General features: G+C 41.5%; 1 protein-coding gene across 2 annotated transcripts in view; it reads right to left on the bottom strand.

Annotated features, from left to right (window-relative positions):
- EPHA3 (EPH receptor A3) overlaps positions 1 to 23,007 on the bottom strand; it is a 276,157-nt gene that overhangs the window by 27,161 nt on the left and 225,989 nt on the right. For both annotated transcript variants that reach the window (XM_075594016.1, XM_075594015.1), the window contains exons 9-11: positions 18,464 to 18,531; positions 6,741 to 6,866; positions 1,647 to 1,832 (exon numbers count right to left, since the gene is read on the bottom strand). In XM_075594016.1, coding sequence (XP_075450131.1) covers positions 1,647 to 1,832; positions 6,741 to 6,866; positions 18,464 to 18,531 — 380 coding nt within the window. The remainder of the gene's footprint in view (positions 1 to 1,646; positions 1,833 to 6,740; positions 6,867 to 18,463; positions 18,532 to 23,007) is intronic.

Here is a 23,007-nt window from a genome sequence, read left to right as displayed (position 1 = left end):
TATCATTAAATATTTATCAGACAGGTCCTGAAATCTTTGGGGGAAATTAAAGCCAAGAACATCATGCTCGTGAGCTAATAAATATCAGAATTGTTACATAATGTCACACTCTTATTGTCTGGTGAAAAGAAATCGGGGGGGGGGGGAGGAGCCTATAGAAGTCACATACTTTATTGTAATTTCCAAAATAAATCTGAAAGTATAGTTCTCTCAAATGCAAAACTAAAATCTAACTTCATATCATTCACTAAACCCTTATTTGAAAATGCAGTATTAACGTTACAATGTTTATCCTGTTTTATTATACCACAGGTTTGCAGTCTAAAATAATACAATGACACCAATTATTACTATAAAACATACTCAAATGTGCATAAAAAGTCAGAAAAAGGTTTTAATATTATTTAGTTTACTGTAATTCCATCTACACAAAATAAATACCAACGGAACGACTTGGAAATGAAAGCAAACCTGGCTCTGGTTACTGGATTTTTCATTGACCGCTTATAATAACAGGCAAATAAGTAACATATTACAATAACCTATTAATTTACACACTGCAAAGACTTCGTAACATATCACTTTTTACAGTGGATACTGTATGTAAAAGAGACCCCCCTAGAATACACAAACAGAGTGCCCTATATACAAACGTGTATTTAATAACTAAAAACAAGGCAGGGTAGCATTAAAAAAGGATGCATAACCCTCATGGACCACGGGTGTCACAAAACGAATGATTTTCTTAAAGTTCACATTGCAAATATAAGACTATAGAGAGGCTGTGATATAATAAACACAGGGACTAAACTGAATGATGTCATTAACGATGACAAAACAGATGGGTCTAGAGCAGGGTGGGCAACTCCAGCCCTTAAGGGCCACCAACAGGTCAGATTCTCAGAATATCCCTGCTTCAGCACAGGTGGCTCAATCAGTGGCTCAGTCTTCGGCTGACCAACCTGATCAGGTCAGGTTGGTGGCCCTTGAGGACTAGAGTTATTGACACACAGTTATTGGGAATCAGCAACCAATAATACAATTGAGCTCTCTAAATCTGGCTTTGCATTATCGTGCTTATAGCTTCATCTACCTATGCCCCTTTATTCTATTCAGCAGGGCATTGCTAATGCCTGATTATCCCCTCTTGGGCACCTGACGAAGGGGGTCACGCCCTGAAATGTTATGCGATGTGCTGCCACTCTCTTGGTTGTCTGCCAAATTAAAATATGCACTTCTAAGTACAGACTTTTGAAGTAATAACTATGTGCGGCAGAGCATTTCTCTTGTTAATGCACGAGTATCCCCCTTATATTTCAGGCGACTAATTTATTAACGAACAAAATCCAATTATGTTCAATGTAAAGAATAGTAGTGTAAGGCTTTAACTGCAAAACTTGAGTAAATCTACTAATACAGGGGTGGCCAACTCGAATCTTCAAGGGCCACTAACAGGCCAGCTATTAGGGATATCCCTGCTTCAGCACAGGTGGGTCAATCAGTGGCTGAGTCCTGATTGAGCTACCTGTGCTGGAGCAGAGACTGATTGAGCCACCTGCGCTGAAGCAGGGATAAACTAAAAACCTGATCTGTTGGTGGTACTTTACGCTCCTGTTCCAATTCATCCCATCGTACCCCATGCTTACTTTTTGTGACAACTCCTTCTAAGCGAATGATGTTAGGATGCTCAAACTGTCCCATGATGCTCGCTTCACTCAGGAAACCTCTTCTCTGCTTTTCTGTGTAGCCAACTTTCAATGTCTTGATTGCCACACTGATCTCTTTCTTAGAAGGAAGCTTCAGGCGCCCACTGCATACTTCGCCAAACTCTCCTGCATTGCAAAAACATATTACATGTGCAAATGAGCCATAATTGAGATATTTTAACGTTGTGAAACAATATTTTAAAGACTGCCATGCACTTGGAAATGTTATGCAGATTTAAGCCACCAAACAGGTCCTTTTTAATTCAAACATAGTAATTCAGCTCAGGGGTTCTCAAACCTCCTCAGGAACGCCGGGTCACATCAGGTTGTAGGGATAACCTATGCACTTGCTCGAAGATGAATGCAAATCATTTGCATATGAATAACATGTTGGGTGGTTGTCCCAGAAACCTTAGCCCAGGCTAAACTCCAATTAAGTGAATGCTGACACGGTTTACTTACTCACAGGGGCCTATTCTAGTAGCTATGAAGTGTGACAAACCACTTTTAAAGTGCACTTTAGAAGAGGATTTGCATGCTTTGCTATTCTGTAAGCCCTTATTGCATGTCTAAACAGCTTTTTAAAGCTGCAGACCAAGCAATATCCAACATGTGTGTTTTTTTATAAATCAAAATACTTGAACCTTTTTTTTTTTAAACACTCTGAAAGCATTTTTTGTTTCTATAGCAACCATTTACAAAGTCACATCCCCTTCCTCTTCTGGAACAAGCTCTGACACACCGCTTTTTTGAGTCCTGCCCTTTTTCTAGCAGTGCACCAATTTTATCTAGTGACTGCCTGGTCACATGAACTTCCCCACAGAACTTTGCATCTTGGGTCCTTCTCTGCTGCACTGACAGCCATTTAGTGAACCCCAGGAGCCGAATCTTTGCCGATCGATCAGCAATTTACTTATCATTATGTGCATTGTATTGATGTACATATTAAAGGGGAAAAAATGTAAATAATTTTTTTTTTAAACGCAGCTTGGACTGCTACTTTAAAAAGTAGTTTCACTCTTGCTCTGACAATCCGAGCCTCAAACTCACATTTTTTTTTTAAAACAAAAACTGCTATTCTAGTAGCCCAGTTATGCACTCTGCTACTAAAAACTCACATTGTTTTCAAGCCACCCCAAGGGGGGCGAGATTGGTATTGCAAGTTACATCCAGAGCCTGTAATATGGGTTTGGCTAAGGCTACTGCCCCGCTGTCTGCGCTGCACGCGCGCCTGCCAGGCTGGCGGCGCGTGCAGCCGAGTCCTCCGGTCTGCAGTGAGCTACAGGGGGAAAGACGGGGGGCGTGATGGGGGAGCGGCCATGACGTCACCCGGCAGTTTTGCACTCATTGGCTGAACTGCCGGGGGCGTGGCCTATCGCTCCGTCGCTAGTTCTGCTCATAATTTTCCTGTCTGCGGGAAAAACGGAGCGCACAGCGCGGCGGCCCCATTGAGGGGCGGCTCTTGTCCCCGCAGCGCCCAGCGGGGACCAAGCCTAAGAGAGCAAAACCCATAAGTCAGACTGGGGATGGAGTTAGCACCGCCTCTGGTCATTCCGCTTCCAAAGCAAGAACAATCCATGCATTTTGGCTGTTAAACACGTGGTTTGAACCCTTTTATAGAAGCAGTTTAGAAGACGCGGTTTGCAATAGAGAATATGTTTTTTTCTCTCATTTCATTCCGCTTCTTCTGAACAGGCCATTCCGAGCGGCTCAGCAATGAAAACTTCGGAGCTACTAGAATCAGCCCCAAAGGATTGAAATAAATGATTGACTAAATGTTTATTTGATCCTGATGCACACTGTTGAAAATAATGTACTCCTCTCCTCCTGTTTCATAACACTGACATTTCACTCTCGGAGACTCGTTATAGACACAAGAATCATGCATTTCATTTTTCCTACCTTGTGACTTGCAGTTTTACCGTAATGTCTTTACATTTTATATATTTAAATTACATTGTTGCAAATGCTTTTCTTCAATTGCATATGTTTTGAGGGGGCGTTTAACACTTTAAAAAGCAACACTCAAACTATGCAGCACCCTAATGAGTTGTGATACAATATAAAGGTAGATTAATGTTCATATTTAACATTTTTCTTACAGTGCCAGATAAACGTTTACATAGTCAAATGATACTTATGCTTGTAGTTTCTTTGCAATAACCGCAATAGTCAGACTATCCTAGTGCTTTAAATAGGCGTTTCTGCAATAAGTTTGCAATCTCATTCACACAACAGGGCATTCATTTTGAGATTTAAAAAAAAGTGTAAAACATAATGTACAAATACAAAAAGTTGGGTATTTTTGTATTATTTCTGCTTTTGTTTAACATCCTAAGTGTTGCTAATGACAAAGAAATAGCGGTACCCCTCCCATTTCCTTCACCTAGCACAGCAGAGCTCAACCACAGTCCTCAAGCCTCCCCCCACCCCCCCAACAGGTTTTCAGGATATCCAGCTTCAGAATTGCAGCAGGATGGCGGGAGACGCCGCTGCACCACACCACATCACGCCACACCAAGTAAGAGAATTATTTTTTCTTTTTTTCTCCGGGTTGGCCTTCAGTAGAAGGTGGCAACCCTGGGTGGTTGTGATGAAGGGAGCCCACCCAAGCGGTGATTGCGGAAGTTGGGCCCCGATTTCCGGTGAAATGGGTAAGGCACCACCAGGAAAGTGTGTGCAGAGAGGGGGACCTTTAGAAATGACAGAACGCAGTTCCGGCTGCTAAAATAAGTACCGGAACTGCATTCCAGCCAATGGAAGATGGGCCCTAAAGGTGGTGGGCCCCGGTGAACCAGCCGCACATGTAGCAGTCCTGCCACGGTTTCAAAAAACATATTGTGAATTATGAGACTAAAAATGGGAGGGCTGTCACATTGTTGAAACTCCATATACAATACAGTGGTTTATATCTCCATATACAATACAGTGGTTTATATCTCCACATACAATACAGTGGTGTATATCACATTGATAGGAACATAGCAACCAACACTGTCCCTGTTTTCATCTATCTTATTTTAGAAAATGGCATTTAAATGCTTTTTGAAAAAAGTCAATAAAAAATACTGGAAATTGTGCAGACAATAGTTGAGGGTTAGTGGTGCTGCTGCCACTTACACAGGTACTATATGTTAAAACTAAAATAAAGTGAGATGAATGCAAAACACTGTCACAAACGTTGCATTGATTATATCTAATTGTTAAAAACAGTTTAAGAAAAATGGAGAGTGGCAGGCAACATAAACACTGGCATTTACATATTCATATTTCTCCAATTAATATTTATTTTTTAGAGTATTAGTTCTGAATATAAAAATTAAATGCAGTATACAAAATACTTTCATTTTCCAAGCTACTGTATTAAATACATTTTGTTCTAGTTACAGCATTTTCACCACTCATTGGTTGGTAACATATTGCATATTCTGGTCTGAAGAGTTTAATATTCAAACAAAAACTATTTGACAACTTTTGGGAATCGTTCTTAATCCATTCCAGCAATTAAATGTCACAGATTACGTTTTGTTTATTTATTTTCTTATTTCTAAACTAAACTGGTGTTTTGCTTCTAAAATATTTAGTGTTGTGGTTTTGATCTTGCAGGAACGGTAATGATATTGGTTTTAGTTCGAATGAATGGAAAAAAAACTCATAATCAGCAGTTTTTTTGGACAACATTTTTTGAAGTTGTTCGCGAACTCAAAAGTTCACCTAGTTTATAAAACAAAAACAAAAAAACAGAAAAAAATAATCAGAGGACGACAACTTTTCTCGGGGTTTCATTGGGATTCAAAACGTTTGTCACGTACTGTAGTTCGACTCAAACTTCTGCACACATTTTGAACTTGAAGTGAAGTTCGGATTTCGGATCCTTTCCCTGCCCAGCCTGATCAATGTTACATTGATTTGTGCAACGGCAAGTTAAGATGTGCCATAAAGCCAGAAATACATTTATTATACAAAACACCATACGCAAAGTGCTTAAATGTGGCTTTTCACACCTTCATCTATACGATTTTTCGATTAATGGTCTTTAGAATAATCTGAGTTTGTCATAAACAAAAACTTCTCTACATTGTTATCCTTTTTATATACAGTACTTTATTGCATCTCTCAATTCTAATTGTGTTATTAATGATGAATGATGTTATTTTAGGCATATAAAATAATTTAGATGATACTCCCTACTTATAATATAATATATTAAGCTATGCTTTTTTTTAAATCATGGAGTAGAAATGAGAAGAAATACAGTATATACAACATTGTATAACGTGGATGCTTTAGTGGTTTATCCAAATCCATATCTTCCTCATATATTACTCCTAAAATCACATAACATTTCAGTTGCTTCCTAAAAGATGATGGAGAACAGTGCACTCTTGTGGGATGACATTAAAGGAGCATGGATAAAAATGTCACGCAAGAGCAGAATTGTACAATGTTTTAAAAGTCAATTCAACGACTGTTAATGCGGTTCCCTTTCTTACCAATAGTTACTTTCGTCCCAATCATTTTTCTGCCCTATAAAATGTGAGGCGTCAGTACTGAATGACTGGGAAATATGTTTCTGGCGCATTTACAAAACAAAAAATGTTGTATTTGAAAATTCTGACGCTTATGTTACACAGCCCAGTACTGCAGAAGTGTTGTACCAGGAAATAAATATTAAATGCTTTGTGCCCAGGTCTTTTTATTTTGTTTCGAGACCAACTAAATATTGTCTTATCACAGCAAAACATGAAGATAACAAGGTTAATTTAAAGACAATCGTTTGGAGTTGTGCTGCATGGAAGAGACCATTAAAACTCCTACAAAAGTAATGGGACTTTTACAAATAAATGTGGAGTAATACAAGTGTGAATGAAAGATTCTTCCCTGGTGCAAAACTGGAGCTACACTTTCATTAATAAAGAGAAGAATGTGGGTGCAGCATAAAGGAGGTGGGAGAAGAGCAAGGTTACCCGTGCATTCTTGCTATGGGCTTATTGGTGCTGCACACAGGTCTGGCTAGCATGATGTTTATGTTACCTGCTCCAATAACTGTGTCAATGGATATGCAGGCAGAGTCCAGCTCCTTTGCAAATTCATGAACAGCCTGGTTTGGGTCTTCATATGTATGTGGGTCCACGTACGTCCGGATACCAGGAAATTTTACTGCGCGGAGAAAAAAAAAAAACACATGATAAACATGTTGTTTCACCCCCTCTAACATGTATTCAAATGTTTTGCCGGGTACAAATAATCCAAAATCTGCACCTAATGTTAAAGAAAGAAGGGTGGGTTGCTGTGTTGGTCCTTTCATCCATGTACAGTAGTAACAAAGAAGACAGTGGGAGTAGGTGGTATGATACCTTTTATTGGAATAACAAGTAGGTGATATGTTCCAAGCTTTCAAACCTTTCAAGAGTCCTTCATTGAGTGCTACCGATTGATGTCGTCGGTAATCTTATACTAAGACCACGCTTCCCATTACAGGTCCCATCTCAGGTAAGGGAATGTATTAAACATGGGAACCTATTCAATGTACTGAGAAGCTGCTTCATGGTGCAGGAGAACAGGTCAGCTCCATTCAAATGGATAGGAATAAAAACGTCTACGGCACAGGGATATAGGTATTGAATAGGGCTCATGTACTTTGTTTATCATTTTGTTAGTGTCAAAGCTTCAATAGCGTCGAGGTGACACAAATCATTGGCTAATAATATGCATCAAATATGACTCATCCACAGGGAGATTATATAAACAAAAGTTTTCAGTGTCCAATGCTGACAAATGTCCCAACCCTGCTACATTCTTACAAATATCCCTCTTTTAAAGAATGTGTCAAGTCAGGAGGAATCCCAGGTATATTCTGGAAAACAGGCAGCAGGGGAGGGGCGTGAGGGCAGATACAAGGTATTGGAGAGAATGATGAGTGTTACATGGAGAACAGTAGGCAGATCGCTGTCCTGCCTGCCACTACGGAAACTCACAGCCTTCACCCTCAGCCTCCTGTCTACCCTTCATCTCTCCCGGTCCTGCTGTGAGGAGACAGGGAGCACCAGAGAAAGAGATCTCAGGGCCAGATCCACAAAAGGGTGCTAAACTTTGCCACGCCTTTACTCCCGTTCATTTCAACGGGAGGGGTGTGTTAAAGCTTAGCACCCTATTGTGGATCTGGGCCTCAGAGAGGAAAAAAAGAGACAGAGGCAAAATAATTACAGTCAAGGAATGAAGAGGTTAAAAAAATAAATGATCGAGGTGCTAACAGGAGAGAGTGGGAAATATAATGTATTTAATATATTAAGGGCTGAAGGAGCGTCTCAGTGAGCAAAGACACTGAAAACAATGACGCTGAGTGTGAATCAGGGGAGCCTGGTTCAATTCCCGGTGTCAGCTACTTGTGACCTTGGACGTCACTTTATCCCCCTGTGCAACGGGCAGCAAAAACATAGAGTGTAAGCTCTACGGGGCAGGCACTCGTGCCTGCAAACATTCCTGTGTGCTGCGCACCGCTCACTATACTGTAATCATGAAACGCTTTGAGTCCCATTGGGAGAAAAGTGCTAAATTATATAAAGTTATTATTATTATTAAGAACACAAAGGTGCTTCCAGGAGGCAGAGAGATAAGGGGGTTAACAAGAGAGTGATACAGACGTTAACAGGAGACAGAGACAAGAGGTTAGTAAGAGGTAGAGATGAAAGGCTAACAGGAAAGAGAGATACTGTATGAAGGAGTTAACAGGAGACACAACGAGTTAAAAACTTGCTCCTGTAATGTCCTTGCTTTGCCTGTGAAAAACGTGCCTTGCCCGAACGGCCACATGATTATTTTCTGCTTTGTATTGTTATACAGACTCCTTTGAATCCTAAATCAGACACATGTACGAGAAATAAATAGCTGGGTTACAGCATCTGCAGGGCTTTATAAAACCAGTAGTATAATGTCACCTCTGCACTGCTCAACCCTAGTTAGGTGGCCTGTGCTCACTAAAATACATTTTGCTTTTCTTGAAACAATTGTTTCCTGTTTACATTTCAGCATTGTGATATTTATTTTCTAGAGGAAGTATGTTCAGTCTTCATAACAAAACAGTTGTTAACATGCAACATATAAACAACGACACTGCCGTTAGTCCTAAATAGACTGTGAGTTTAATTTATTCCGTACCGCAACAGTTTCTGGAGTCTTTCATGGATATATGCTTTAATCCACTAGAAAGATATTACCATAGGAAGAAAAGGGGAGATGAAAACTTGCAAATGTAACACCAAAAAGAAACGGTCCAGGGAAGTAATATGTGTGTTTTGTGTTATGTGCAAATGTTCCAATGCATCGTACATTGGTAATTCTGTTTTGTAGAAATGGAAAGGGACTTTGTACAAACAGTGCTCTTTGTTGAGCGTGGGGTGTTATGCTGTAGCTCAAATGAATTGTCCCATTGTATAAAAGGTGCCATGCCATGCTGCCTGTAAAAACAATACAATTAACAAACACAATTAAGGCCAATGTAAACATCGCCTCTAGCAAAGCCATAAAGTGCCTGGTAATGATCATTCAGGGCTTTGAGCCTCCAGCAATAGCTCCCCAGATGGTGAAAAAGACCCATATAAGGATTTGCCTCCCAGTTGTGATTGTTGAAATATGATTTTATTATGCTCATATAAATTAGAAATTATAATAAAAGTTGCCGATTGTGTTGGATTATGAGGCTTTTGTTTAAATAAAACATCCCACAATGAATTCATTCTTAATTTTTAGGGAATATCAGGGTGACAACAATGGTTGGTTTGCAAATATCTGTGTCATCAAACACAATTACACAAACATTACCAGCAGAATATAGCGTTAATAACTATAGATCTTTTGTTAGGCAAAGTAAACACCAGAAGCATCCAATTGGTGAGCAAAACGGAAAAAGGATGCCAGGAAAACGTTTCCAGGAGTAGTTTGTAAAATCCACACCTTCTGATCCACAAGTACCAAGGATAACCTCTTTCTTCATCATGTGGGTTATTTATCTAAACATGGGTAGGTTGTGGAGCTGATTTCAAAGGCTTTGGATGATGGCAATGTGATTCTAAATAAATTAGCAATAATTATGCTCAACAATTAAACATGATCCAGATCACGCTCGTAATCGTTCTGCTTAACCCAGTTTCCACGTCACTCTTCCTCACTGCTACTTAAGCCAACAGAAGCCACCAGAGTGCGCACAAACAATTTCACTGCTACACACTTTCATACCATTGTCTCACACATTCATCCACTACTTTCTCACTCTCCGACACACACAATTCTCTCCAAAATACTTTGCAACATACAATACTCGCCCACACACTCACATATGAAGCACTTTTTAAAACTGATTCCTGTTTCCTGCACTCTAGGCTGATTATTCATCATCATGGCGGAATGTTGTTATTAATATGACATAAGTATTAGGATGTGAATATTCCTGTATTACTAGAAACAAAGCCCACCCATTAATTAAAAGGTACAACATTTCTACCGTCCAGTATTGCTAAGGAAAGGAAGTCGGACAGAAACCCCACCATTTTCTTTGGACACAAGGCAGATGTGCGAGGAATCAAAAATAAAGGGAAACCTATGGAAAATAAACAGTTCCCAAAAGGAAATGAAAGTAGTGATTAAGAAAATGTGTGAAGGGAAATAATAAGGAAACAGAGTAGGGTTTCCAGGTGTCCAATATTGAACTGTCCTGTATTTGGACACTGTCCAGTAAAAAATAAGAGGTAATACTGGACATGTATGTGTCCGGTATCACCTCTCTGGGCACTAGTGACCTGAACGGCTTGGGGGGACGTGGGATTTCCCTAAGCAGGGAGAGAGCAGGGCTGATGCTAGGTGGCTGGGGAGCTTCCTTCATCCTGATTGGCTACATTACCCAGCAGCAGCCAATCAGGAGGAGGTGTCAGGAGTCTGGGGGTGGGGCCAAGGAGAGAAGGAAACAGCATGGAGAGGTGAGAGGTGTGTGTGTGTGTGTCTCGAGTGCGTCGCCCCTTTCACCATTGTGTCCAGTATTTTTGGAGAAGCCACCTGGCAACCCTAAAAGGGAGATACACTGAAAATGTGCCCATTATCATTGTATATGTCAAGTGGCACTTAGAAACATGCCATTTTGTCAGTCATAAAAGATAAAAGATTAGGATCCCGGGTTCAAGAAACAGTCCCCTTCTAGAATATGCAGAGCCAGCAGAGCGGTACTGCCTCAAATTAATTTGAAGGTGCTCTATCACCTTCAGAAAATATTCACTACCTTTGTTGAAAGTGACCTCATTTTGGGGGGATTGTTTTACTTTATTCCAATATTCCTCTAAAATAATTTATTTAAAAAAAGTCGAGTATATCTCATCAAATGAGACAGCTGTATTTTAGATCATATTATTATAATGGGATTACGTTTCAAGTGAACACTGGGATTGTGGTATGCGTGCCCCGAGTCTTGAGAAAATAATATAAATAAACTATGTGTTTGTCCAATTAAATGCAGAGCATGATTACATTAAATGTGGAATATAAAGAATCCCAAAACCAGTTGGACAGATATTGTGCTCCTGATTTTCCTTTTCTATTGGAGTGTAGGCTGCAGAAAATAGGCTTACACATTGTGCTGCTGATTTCTTGTCATTCTGGCCCTGGAGCGGTTCTCCAGAGAGTGGGTGAAGCTTGCATACAATGGCTCTAATCCCTTTGCACCAATAATTAGGGGCAGCACATGTCGTAAATGGGTTCTGTGATGAATAACAGATAATAAACACATGCACATGTGTTAAACCCCTCTTGTTCTCCAGCTCATTCTGTGCAAACACAATCATTTCCATTCCCATTCTACCAGCATGATTTGCCCCTAGGCTAACAACAAGTAAGAGGTGCTAGTCAGGCAGGGACAGCCCAGGACGGGAAACACATTTCTGGCTCTTTGAAGGGAAGTTATGGGATTTTTCAATAATGCCGATGGGGGTACAGGGTAGCCTGTGTGTTTTTCTTTATTCAAAATCAACTGTGTGACACACTCCACTGTATTACAGATTGTGTGAAATGGTTTGTTTTTACTTGCATGCATTTATTTCTCTTGCTTTTGGGTTGTGCTGGAGAAGCTGGTATAATTAACAGCAACATAAACTAAGAATCGTATGGCCGCAAACCCGACAGCAGTAAAATGAATTCATTAGGTCCAACAATGAAAGTCCCTGAGTGCACGGATCAAGCTTCTACCCCACTGAATCACAATCCCTGAATGAGGCACAGACAGCAGTCACAGCACTGTAATATCAAACATATTTAACTAAAGCATGGTAAACCTTACATTACATTGCTCGCATACTACGGTAGGCTACTCGTTGGTAGGAACAAAATTACTTTACTTTCCTCTTTTTAATGTGATCAAATACTGTACTTCATTGTCCATCTTGCAGCTTTTTACTTTGGAGAAATGTATGTTTGGGAAGACTCAAACCTGCAGCTATTTGTAATGACTTCAGTATTTGCTCTGGTTAATACATGGTCACTGCAGCTTTGGAACTGTGTCTTAATTCATTGGTTATTATTTATTTATCAAATATTTTACCAGGAAATAATACATTGAGAGTTACCTCTTGTTTTTAAGTATGTCCTGGGCACAGTTATGATGACAATATATGGTCACATTAAATCAACAGAGGTTATACATTCAATTTGCATACATTTTCAGGGCAGTTAGAGATAACATATGATTATGGGCGTATGTAACAGACAAGATAAAAATGTGAGACAGCTGAAGTCTTGAAATTAGTTAAATTATTGGTTTTGAGAGTCTCTGGTAGATTGTTCCAGTCATGAGGTGCACGGTAAGAGAAGGAGGAGCGACAGGATTCCTAGTTGAACCTTGGAACCATGAACAGTCTTTAGTTGGAACCTCAGGTGATAAGTGCTGTGTGTGATAGGTCTGAGGAGTTTGTTCAGATAGCCGGGTAGCTTGCCAAGAAAGTATTTGAAGGCAAGACAGGAACAATTTACTCTGTGTCTGGAATTAAGGGATAGCTAATCTAGTTCTTAGAGCATTTCACAGTGATGTTAGTTGTAGTTACATTATAGGGAAAAGGGGCATATTAAGTTGTAGAGGGTTTCAAGTTTGCTAAGGTTAGTTTGGGGTGCAGTACCATATACTATGTCCCTATAGTCTACAATTGGCATTAGCATCTTTTGTGCAATGCGCTTTCTGACAAGTGGGCTTAGGGAGGATTTGTTCCTATAAAGTACACCTAGCTTGGCATACCGTAGGTTTTGGATGTTAGAGTATCAACATGCAACCCAAATGTTACATGGGAGTTAAGCCACATGCCCAGATATTTAAAACTAGTGACAGGGGCAAGAATGGTGTTGAGTTGGTTCTGATCTGTAGCGCTGTCATTTGTACGTTTAGAAATGTAATCTTCATCCCAAATACCTTCGTTGCAATTTTTCTAGTGTTTAAAAACAATGTGTTTTGGGAAATCCGTTATTCAAGTCTTGAAAAATCTGATTGAAGTACTTGTCCAAGTTCAGTAAGACTATGGCTGTGTGCATATAGGATTGTGTCATCCGCTTACATGTGTATTGAAGCTTCCTTACAAGCTGTAGGTAGATCATTAATGAAGACTGAAAAGAGTAGAAGCCCAAGAACAGAGCCTTGCAGGACCCCACAAGCGACATCCAAGGTTAGGATCTTCTAACTGAACCTTAACAAGAGCATTAGCCACTGAACATTATAAAATTGGTGTTGTTCTTTTGCAGCTTGGCATTTCAGACTACATTTGCAAAACAATTAAATATTACTTATGAAATAAGTATTAAAAGTGGTAGTGAAGAATTGAATTTCCTGAAATTGCTACCTTAATACTTTAAAGCATTACTAGCTGTGGCTTAATTGGTGTCCTGGATGATCTTGCAGGCTGCCAACAGCTTTCCCGGGGCCCAGGACTAGATTTTCCACTGGGGCCCTCCCTGTCAGCGGCCTTGCGAGGCCCCTCTATTTCTCACCTCTTTGCTCTCTCACACCCTCCAATTCCTCCCCACTTCTCACACTCCCCCCATCTTTCACTCACTCTTCTGTCTTACTCTTCCTCTCTCCCTCCCCTTCTCTCACTCACATACTCTACCCCCCTCCTCTCATTCTACAAATATGTGAGTGATACACTTGCTATGGGATTGCGTGCTGCCCTTTTTTGTCCTCAAAGGCGCATACGTTACCGTAATGTTAAATATCGATTAAGCATAATGGCAAAGCCTAGCGTTAAAGGGTGTAATAATATCTGCTACATTTCTTCCTTTTTTTTGTCATTATTCAAAATATAATTTGAATAGACTTTCTGCAAGTGCTCAGTTTCCTTTTTTAAAACAATTGACGTAACTGTCGGAAACTGAGCTGGAACATATTTGGGCATCTCTGGTTGTGTAACTAGATCAGACTGACAGATCTGCTTCAAAATGAAGTACTAGATGCTAAAGAACATGACAATGTATGATATTTTAAGGTGCCTATATCCTGGCTGTCAATTCCACTCATCACTTTGTATTTTTAGGGGCATTGTGATTTAAAGAATGTACTGAAGTTTATCGGAAGAGTAAGAGATAAGACTTGTCAATGTAAACTATCAATAGCAAATCCTCCAACACGGGGCACATAAAAATAGGTATACTTTAGTTCCTCTGTCCATATGGAATACAGGAGCTTACGTTGCACCTCCTATGAACATACATGCAATTTATTGTATGTATCATTTAACTAATTGAACACGTGTTGTTCTGGATTTTAGACTAATACTGTATATAGATACAAAAAGATAGAATATGATAACTTCCCTATAAGCCACTGATTATTGATAAAATCATTTGTTAATTTAATGGATGTTGTAACTAGCTGAAGGTTCAAAGTTTAATCGAACAGGAGGTCGGCAGTGGAGCGCTACGAGTCCTCAGCCCTCACATGCAGGGAGAAATAGTTACAATAGGTACAGGACATACATACACCTGGTTTAAATAGGTACAGGACATAAGTACAGTGCCTGCTAAATCAGTACACTTAGGTGGAATGCGACAGAATAAAACATGTAGACTGTTTATCATAGTCTCACTGTTATAATACTGTTGCAAGTAGGGTCGCCAAGAGCTTTGCCGGGGCCCTTCCTGCCGGCGACACTGCGAGTACCCCCTCACTTTTACCTTACACCACCTCTCTTTCCCCTCTCCCCTTCACTCACCCCCTCTCTTTCACTCTGCCCCATCTCTCACTTTGCCCTATATCTCACTCACTATGCCATTTCTCTCTTTCACTCACTCCTCACTAACCTCTCCCCCTAATAACTGTACCACAGGTTGGCCTCTGCTGATGAAGGACCCCTGCGCGTGGAGGGGAGCTGGGGCGCCGCGGCCGGATGCACACATTTGACCTGACTACTGGATGGGCGCAACTTCCATCGCCAGACAGGTGCTCCGGGGAGGGAGTTTGGCGAGAGAGGGGCACCTGTTGTACACAGAGGCCCTGGCGGCCTAACACGGAAGTTGGGTACGACTTTTTGTAGGATCAAACGTTCAGCATCGACCGGCCAGGCCACCTAAAGCCGCCATGGCTCTCCCCCCATCGCCGGCACCGGTAGCACGCACACTTTATCAAACCCTGGCTGCACAAGTGGGGTTTTTCATTATGATAAACTTGGCACTTTAACCTAGTCTTTGGAGCCCCCGTTTGTTGCCAGGAGACATTGATATATAGCACTATATAAACTTTGACTGACCCCCTTTGAGTCTCTTATCATATTAAAACAAGAATACATATCTATCAGTTACAACATGCAATTAATTCATCCACAAATCATTTTTATTGATTTCTTCGTTTTTCTACAGCTAGGGAGGCCTGCAGAGCATTTCTGGAATCATTAACAGTGATATATCCCTTTTGTACTTCTGGGAAGGAAATAACTTGTTAGTCGTCCACAACACATTTTTATTGCAAAATGTGGTTCACTAACTGAATTATTTTGAGGGGATGAAGGAGGATTAATAGTCGCAAAAAAACCCACATTTCTTCAGATTATTCAAGGGCAATTCATTAAGTAGCATAACAGCATTACATGGCATAATCAATGCAGCAAGCACAAAATAAGATATTAAAAAAACAACAACACGGGACTGAACGAAATGACATAATCTGCTAATCAGTGCAACTCTCATTTTACCGCAGTAATAATTAGTAAGGCCTTTTACACATCCAACTGTATCAGCCTCCTGGTGTAAATTACACATTCGCTAGAGACAGCATTTATCCAGGCTTTTATAGCTGTTTATTACCATCACAAAATCTTCAGCAGCTTCAGCATAATTTTAAAGCAATTTACATCACGCATTGGTGCAAACTTTTTACTAGACCAGTGGAAAAAAACACCATTGTTTTATTAGATGGTGGCAGCTTTCTTGATACTGTAGCTTCAGGGGTCATTTACTAAAGCCGACTGTAAAACTGTAAGACTATAGCAAAACCAGTGCTTTCAAGGGGATTATTTTTCTTTGATAAAAATGGTGCATTTCTTTAGAAGTTTGATATACTTTGAAGACTAACCAAATAACCGGCGGTAAAAAGTATCTAAGATTCTATCTTAACAACATTTGCATGTCATTACCCAGAATCCCTGGCGGCAGTGGAAGTATTGTATGCTAAGCCAGGGGGGCGCAAACTTTTTCCCTGCGCCCCCCTGCCAGATGTCCTCCTCTCTGTGCACCATCCTCCCTCTTCCTCCTTACCTTGATTCCTGGCGTCTGGGCGTTATGACGTCCCGTTGCCATAGCAACGTGACGTCACATGACCCCTCGACATCATTTGACGCCACGTTGCCATGGCGACGCGTCTCCAGATGCCGGCCGAATCAAGGAAAGTATTGTTTACAGAGGCCCTGCAGCTCCCACAGCACGGTAATCTCGTCCCAGTTTGCGCACCACTATGCTAAGCGATAGTGGGGAGGGACAGGGTTGCAGACCTGTCTGAGTTGCAAATGCATCAAAAGTGGTATTTTTAGTTGCTATCTTAAAAGCAAAGAATTTGCTCCATATTTACTACAAATTTCTCTTAACTGTTGTGTACACCAATACATGTTTGGTTCATATTCAGAGACACAGAGCACAACAAAATGACAGGAAAACCTGAAGTTAATGGGCCTGCGAAAACACCAGCAACATATCAAGTAATTTGCTGGAGTTTCAGCTTGTCCCCGTTTTTAACCTTATTTCGTGACTCCCATTTCTTTTATCATTGTGAGTTGAGTTTGCAAGTAAGGAAGAACCTTATCTCTGCCTTTTTTCCCATGCAAAGAGAACTCTGCAAAAATGTTCAAATTTAATCAGTAATCATCTTCCACTTGTAATCTTGGGGTTTATTCAATAAGCCCCGATGCAGAAGGTTGCGTGGCAATCGGTTGCTTCGGGACTGGTTGAATAAGTCACTTAATTGTGTATTACTGCATCACCAACACGATCAATGCTACAGTACCACACTTTTTGCGGCAGATTTTTATTTTTAACTGTGAAATTAGCACCAGGCAGATCTTGCTTTATTTCTAAATATCAGTCTATTTTTGTACCCCTAGTAAGTCACAGAGGCTCGCATGAGGTGGCCCAGCGCCAGCGCACATCATGGCACTTTTGCTAGTTCTCTTGGGGAATTTGCATTCGCCTTTCCCACAGAGCTGTGAATATGATTGACACAGAAGAGATGGACCCTCCTGTTACGTTTGTGTTAAAGGATAAGACTTAAATAAGAGATCTCACATAGAAAGCAAACTAAACAAACAACTTATCGATGTCATCACCGTCCTTACAACTATACAATTACCCTTAAAATAAATATTTTACTTATATATACGTACTTATATTTACTTACTATATATCTGCTGAGAAAAAAATGAAGTACTATATTTATTTTAGTAAGAAAGCACCCTAGCGGTGTGAAACGCGTGGGAGGCCCAGTCTTGGACATTTGTCCATTTTTAAAACTTGTCTATGACTTAATAAAGCTATTCATATTTTTTCTTAATTGATTGCCTGCACTTTTCACTTCTTTTTTTGTCTATCTCCATACCTGGAAGCACGCAGATAAAGACTGATCTCTATCCACAGACTCCAGCTGCATCAATGCGGGTCTTACCTTGATCGCGAGCAGCCTTATAGGAGACATTTGCACTAGAGACCCAAGTACTAATAGAGGAGATTAGCACAGTAATGTTGCACTCCGTTTAATATATGTCCTGGGTACTGTAGGTGTTATACTGTGAGGGTGTATTCATGACTAAAGTCTTTATCTATGCAATCTACATTTTGTTTTCATTAAATGAGCTCTGCGGAGCCCGACTCTCTTGGAAGCACAGGACAGCATTGCCTTTCTTCTATTTATTTTAGTAGGTCATTTGTTATCAGATACATATTGTGCTACACTTTTATCTGTTTGACAGATCATGGCATCAGAATCACTCCACATGAAACAAAGAAAAAAAGGGGCAATTACCAATTTTCCTGTAGACCAAAACAGTTTTTTTATCACAAAAGAGACTAGGTAAACATTGTAAAAAAAAAAAAAAAAACCCTGCAGTATTTAAAATTACTTGTCAGATTTTTTCCCGATTCCAATCATTTCACTCACATTAGTTCACTTTTATTCTAAGAGAAACTGCAGCTAAGGGAATAAGATGCTGTGTTTCCCACACAATCAGTGCTAACTAGCAAATATAAATCACAGAACTCACGGTGCCCATTTCCGAAGTGAAGCCTTTTTTCATCTGGGCTGTGCAATGATTTATTGTATCCACAGAATCTACAAGAGAAAACAGAAACATTCATTTGCTTGATGAAGAAGAAAACGTGTTTACATTGTGATAAGACAGCACAGAACATGGATTGTAGCTACAGTATATAGGCGATGGCACATCATACAGAAGCAGGAGAAGCTGACGACATCTTTTTTAAGATCTGGATTCTTCTTGGGAATGAAGACCACAGCGAACATGAATATTAAGGTCCCTAATAAAACAAAATTGTAATAACCATGCAATCCGAGACACCGCTTGTAAAATACTGTTCTAGTAATTGCAAACACATACTACAATGCTTTGAAAATTAAGAGTTTATTCACTATATTATGAGTAATCATCTTTTAAATTGTCTCATGCACACCTAATAAAAAGGAGTTTGCAGTAATTTCAGTGTCTGGGCAATCAGGGCAGACCATAAATACAATACAGAAACAGTTAGTAGTGGCAGCCAGTAGTCCACAAATCGCATTATATATAAATCTGCTCTTCAAATAGCAAAGTATTAGGGAATTTCACAATGATGTCGCGTTTGTGGTCGAAAAGATATGAGCATTTACTCAATAATGAGAGTGAAATGTGGGCTGCTAAAAAGAGTTTACAGCTGCTTTCACATTGTTAGCTCTTCTTGTGGTAACGGGGCGTCAGTGCTGTGTGTTTTTGGGAAGATGCAGTCAAGAGAATCCTAAAGGGAGCTTAGTGGCAGATTATTTGTCTGCTGGGGCAAAACGGCTATTAGGAAAAAAACCCTTTGTGAAGTTACTGAGCAATATAAGGCTCTTCAATCCCCATGAATGTGTGCCCCAAGCTTACTGCCCCTTATTGCTGGGTATTTGCTCACACTATTTCTACACAAAGTGAGCATCTCATTTCAACAATTATATGACTACTGTTAAAAAAAGTTGTGTTGGGTAAAAAAAGAAAATGACAAAAATCCTCCACTTTACAGTGTAAAATAAATAAATAAAAATACCACTTCGGAGCACATATACATGTCTCAGACGCACTGTATGCTAAGAGATAATGGTGAAAAGTAGGGTGCCTGCAACCCTGCCTGTCACCATAATCTCATAGCATACAGTGCTTCCACTGCAGTTAGGGATTCTGGGAAATGACATGCAAATGAGCACACACCTTTTACTTCATATCCACTTAACATGGACCCCTATAAGTTTATGCCTTCCGTATTACACAGCTTTTCAGCACAGCTTGGGTTTAAGACTAGTTTTACTGGGTTACTGCTGTTATCATTTATTAAGAATTATAGGCTAAACCACTTATAATACAGTCAGCTCTGAAAGCCGATTGGCTGCTTTCCAGGCATTAGTCTTCCAGTAATGCCCGGAAATGCGGGCACCGTGTCAAGTTTTACATGTGAATCAAACATGACGTACGTGTCATATTTTGCTCCAAACATGCGTCACACGATTGTTGCTCCAGTTTCTTACAAAAGGCGCAGATTTTTAAGCATGAAAGTTAACGTCACCTCGAATCTGACACCTTTTGGCCCCGATTGAAATGAAAAAGTGACACACAGTGGTGCCCAATTTGATACATCTTCTTTTGAGACTCCTCAAAAAACAAGCTGATTCACACGAAGCACAAACTGGTGCAAAGTTCTAATTACGTTAGGGAAAAGAGGCACAACACAAAAATGATGCAATTTACTCCAAAATTGTCAGCAGATGTCATATGTGGGTGTGTGGGGGCATGAGCTGCACTGTGTGTGGAGAGAGGGGCTGTTCCTGTGTATGGGAAGGGAGGCTGTACCGTGTGTGGGATGGGAGGCTGTACCGTGTGTGAGAAGGGAGGCTGTACTGTGTGTGAGAAGGGAGGCTGTACCGTGTGTGGGAAGGGAGGCTGTACTGTGTGTGAGAAGGGAGGCTGTACCGTGTGTGAGAAGGGAGGCTGTACCGTGTGTGAGAAGGGAGGCTGTACCGTGTGTGGGAAGGGAGACTGTGCTGTGTGTGAGAAGGGAGGCTGTACCGTGTGTGAGAAGGGAGGCCGGACCGTGTGTGAGAAGAGAGGCTGGACCGTGTGTGGGAAGGGACGCTGTACTGTGTGTGGGAAGGGAGGCTGTACTGTGTGTGGGAAAGGAGACTGTGCTGTGTGTGGGATGGGAGACTGTGCTGTGTGTGGGAAGGGAGACTGTACTGTGTGAGGGAAGGGAGGCTGTACCGTGTGTGGGAAGGGAGACTGTGCTGTGTGTGGGAAGGGAGGCTGTGCTGTTTGAGGGAAGGGAAGCTGTACCGTGTGTGGGAAGGGAGGTTGTGGGGTGTGTGGGAAGGGAGACTGTGCTGTGTGTGGGAAGGGAGACTGTACTGTGTGTGGGAAGGGAGGCTGTGCTGTTTGAGGGAAGGGAAGCTGTACCGTGTGTGGGAAGGGAGGCTGTGGGGTGTGTGGGAAGGGAGACTGTGCTGTGTGTGGGAATGGAGACTGTGCTGTGTGTGTGGAAGGGAGACTTTGCTGTGTGTGGGAAGGGAAGCTGTCACTGTGTGAGGGAAGGGAGGCTGTACCGTGTGTGGGAAGGGAGACTGTGCTGTGTGTGGGAAGGGAGGCTGTGATGTGTGAGGGAAGGGAGGCTGTACCGTGTGTGGGAAGGGAGACTGTGCTGTGTGTGGGAAGGGAGGCTGTGCTGTGCTGTGTGTGGGAAGGGAGGCTGTGCTGTGTGTGGGAAGGGAGGCTGTACTGTGTGTGGGAAGGGAGGCTGTCACTGTGTGAGGGAAGGGAGACTGCTGTGTGTGGGAAGGGAGGCTGTGCTGTGTGTGGGAAGGGAGGCTGTGCTGTACCGTGTGTGGGAAGGAGACTGTGCTGTGTGTGGGAAGCGAGACTGTACTCTATGAGGAGCAGAGAGGGGAGCTGTGTGTGGGAAGGGGGCCATACTGTGTGAGGAGCAGTGGGCTGTACTGTATGTGGAGAACAAAGCTGCATGGTGTGTAAAGAAGGGAGCTGTGCTGTATGTGAAGAGGGAGGTGTACTGTATGTGGAATGGGGCTGTACTGTGCATGGAGGGGGGGGCTGTACTGTATGTAGAGAGAGGGGGTATACTGTATGTGGAGAGGGGGGTATACTTATGTAGAGAGTGGGGGCAAAATGTACATAGAGCGGGGCTGTACTGTATGTGGAGAGGTGGGTATACTGTATGTTGGGGAGGCTGTACTGTATGTGGAGGGGGCTGTACTGAATGTGGAGGGGGGCTGTACTATATGTGGATTGGGGGTATACTGTATGTGGAGAGGGGGTATACTGTATGTGGATGGGGGTATTCTGTATGTGGATGGGGTTATACTGTATGTGGAGAGGGGGCTATACTGTATGTAGAGGGGTGCTGTACTGTATGTGGAGGGGGGCTGTACTGTATGTAGAGAGGGGGCTGTACTGTACGTAGAGAGGGGTATACTGTATGTAGATGGGGGGCTGTACTGTATGTAGAGAGGGGGCATACTGTATGTAGAGGGGGGCTGTACTGTATGCGGAGGGGAGGAAGTACTGTGTGTATTGATTCTCTGTCCACTTGACCCTCCCTGAGCAATCAGCACATGCACTCGGACAATCCCCACCAAAATTCACACGCCAAAAAGCTATGTCTGAATTTTAAAAAGAGATCTACAAATTAGGAGTATGAGATCTTGAGCAATTTAATAGAAACACACCGGGGAGACCTCAGCTACATGTGGTTATGAAATATAATCCTTTAGCCCCTGAGAGCCACTTGTACAGCGTAGTTTACACATAATCAGTGAGCACAACCCAGGGTTCTCATAAGTGCCTAAGATGTCACACCTGGCTTTAATAGAAATAACACACTGCATGAGATAGTAAACTAAATCAGGCGTATACAGGTTTAAGCTCAGGCAACCTCATTTAATAAGGTGTGAAATATATCTATAAAAAAAGGGAAAAAAACTTGCAACCATGTTAGTTTAACAACCAAATGAAAAAATGCAAAACAGAAAAGTCAACGTGCTGGCAGCAAGAAAACTGAAACAAAGGATATGAAACAGAATGGAGATGATTACTATCTGAATTTCCTTACTCTACTGTTAAAGGAGCAATTCATGAGCTTTTTTTATTTATTCTTTTTTTTACATAAGATTAAAGCAGGGGTCTCTGGAGCTGGACCCAATTCATTTCAGCTCCGGTGAACCCCCTGCTTCCCGAGATTCAGACCTCCAAAGGGGGTACCAGTATCTCAGCAAAGTTTAAAGCCCCCGGACCAATAGGAAGCCTCGCTGGATAACGTCACAGCTTTCTATTGGCCCGCTAGGCGCGGGAGCATTGAAAAGTCGTCCAGTTTACATCTGCGCTGCCCCAAAGGTGGACAGCCTTTGGCGCAGCTGAAGGGCAGCCAAAGGGTGTGAGCCACTTGCTGCTGTTCGCTCTATTTCCATCTGAAACTCACAAGCCCTTTATCCCCTGTACCCAATTTCCCAACTCTATCTGTCCATGAAATGTCTGTGAATTGACTGTATAACCCCTGT

This window comes from Ascaphus truei, chromosome 3 (assembly GCF_040206685.1).
Source record: "Ascaphus truei isolate aAscTru1 chromosome 3, aAscTru1.hap1, whole genome shotgun sequence".
NCBI lineage: Eukaryota > Metazoa > Chordata > Amphibia > Anura > Ascaphidae > Ascaphus > Ascaphus truei.
The sequence above is the reverse complement of the archived record's forward strand: the minus strand, read 5'-3'. Positions and strand labels throughout refer to the sequence as shown.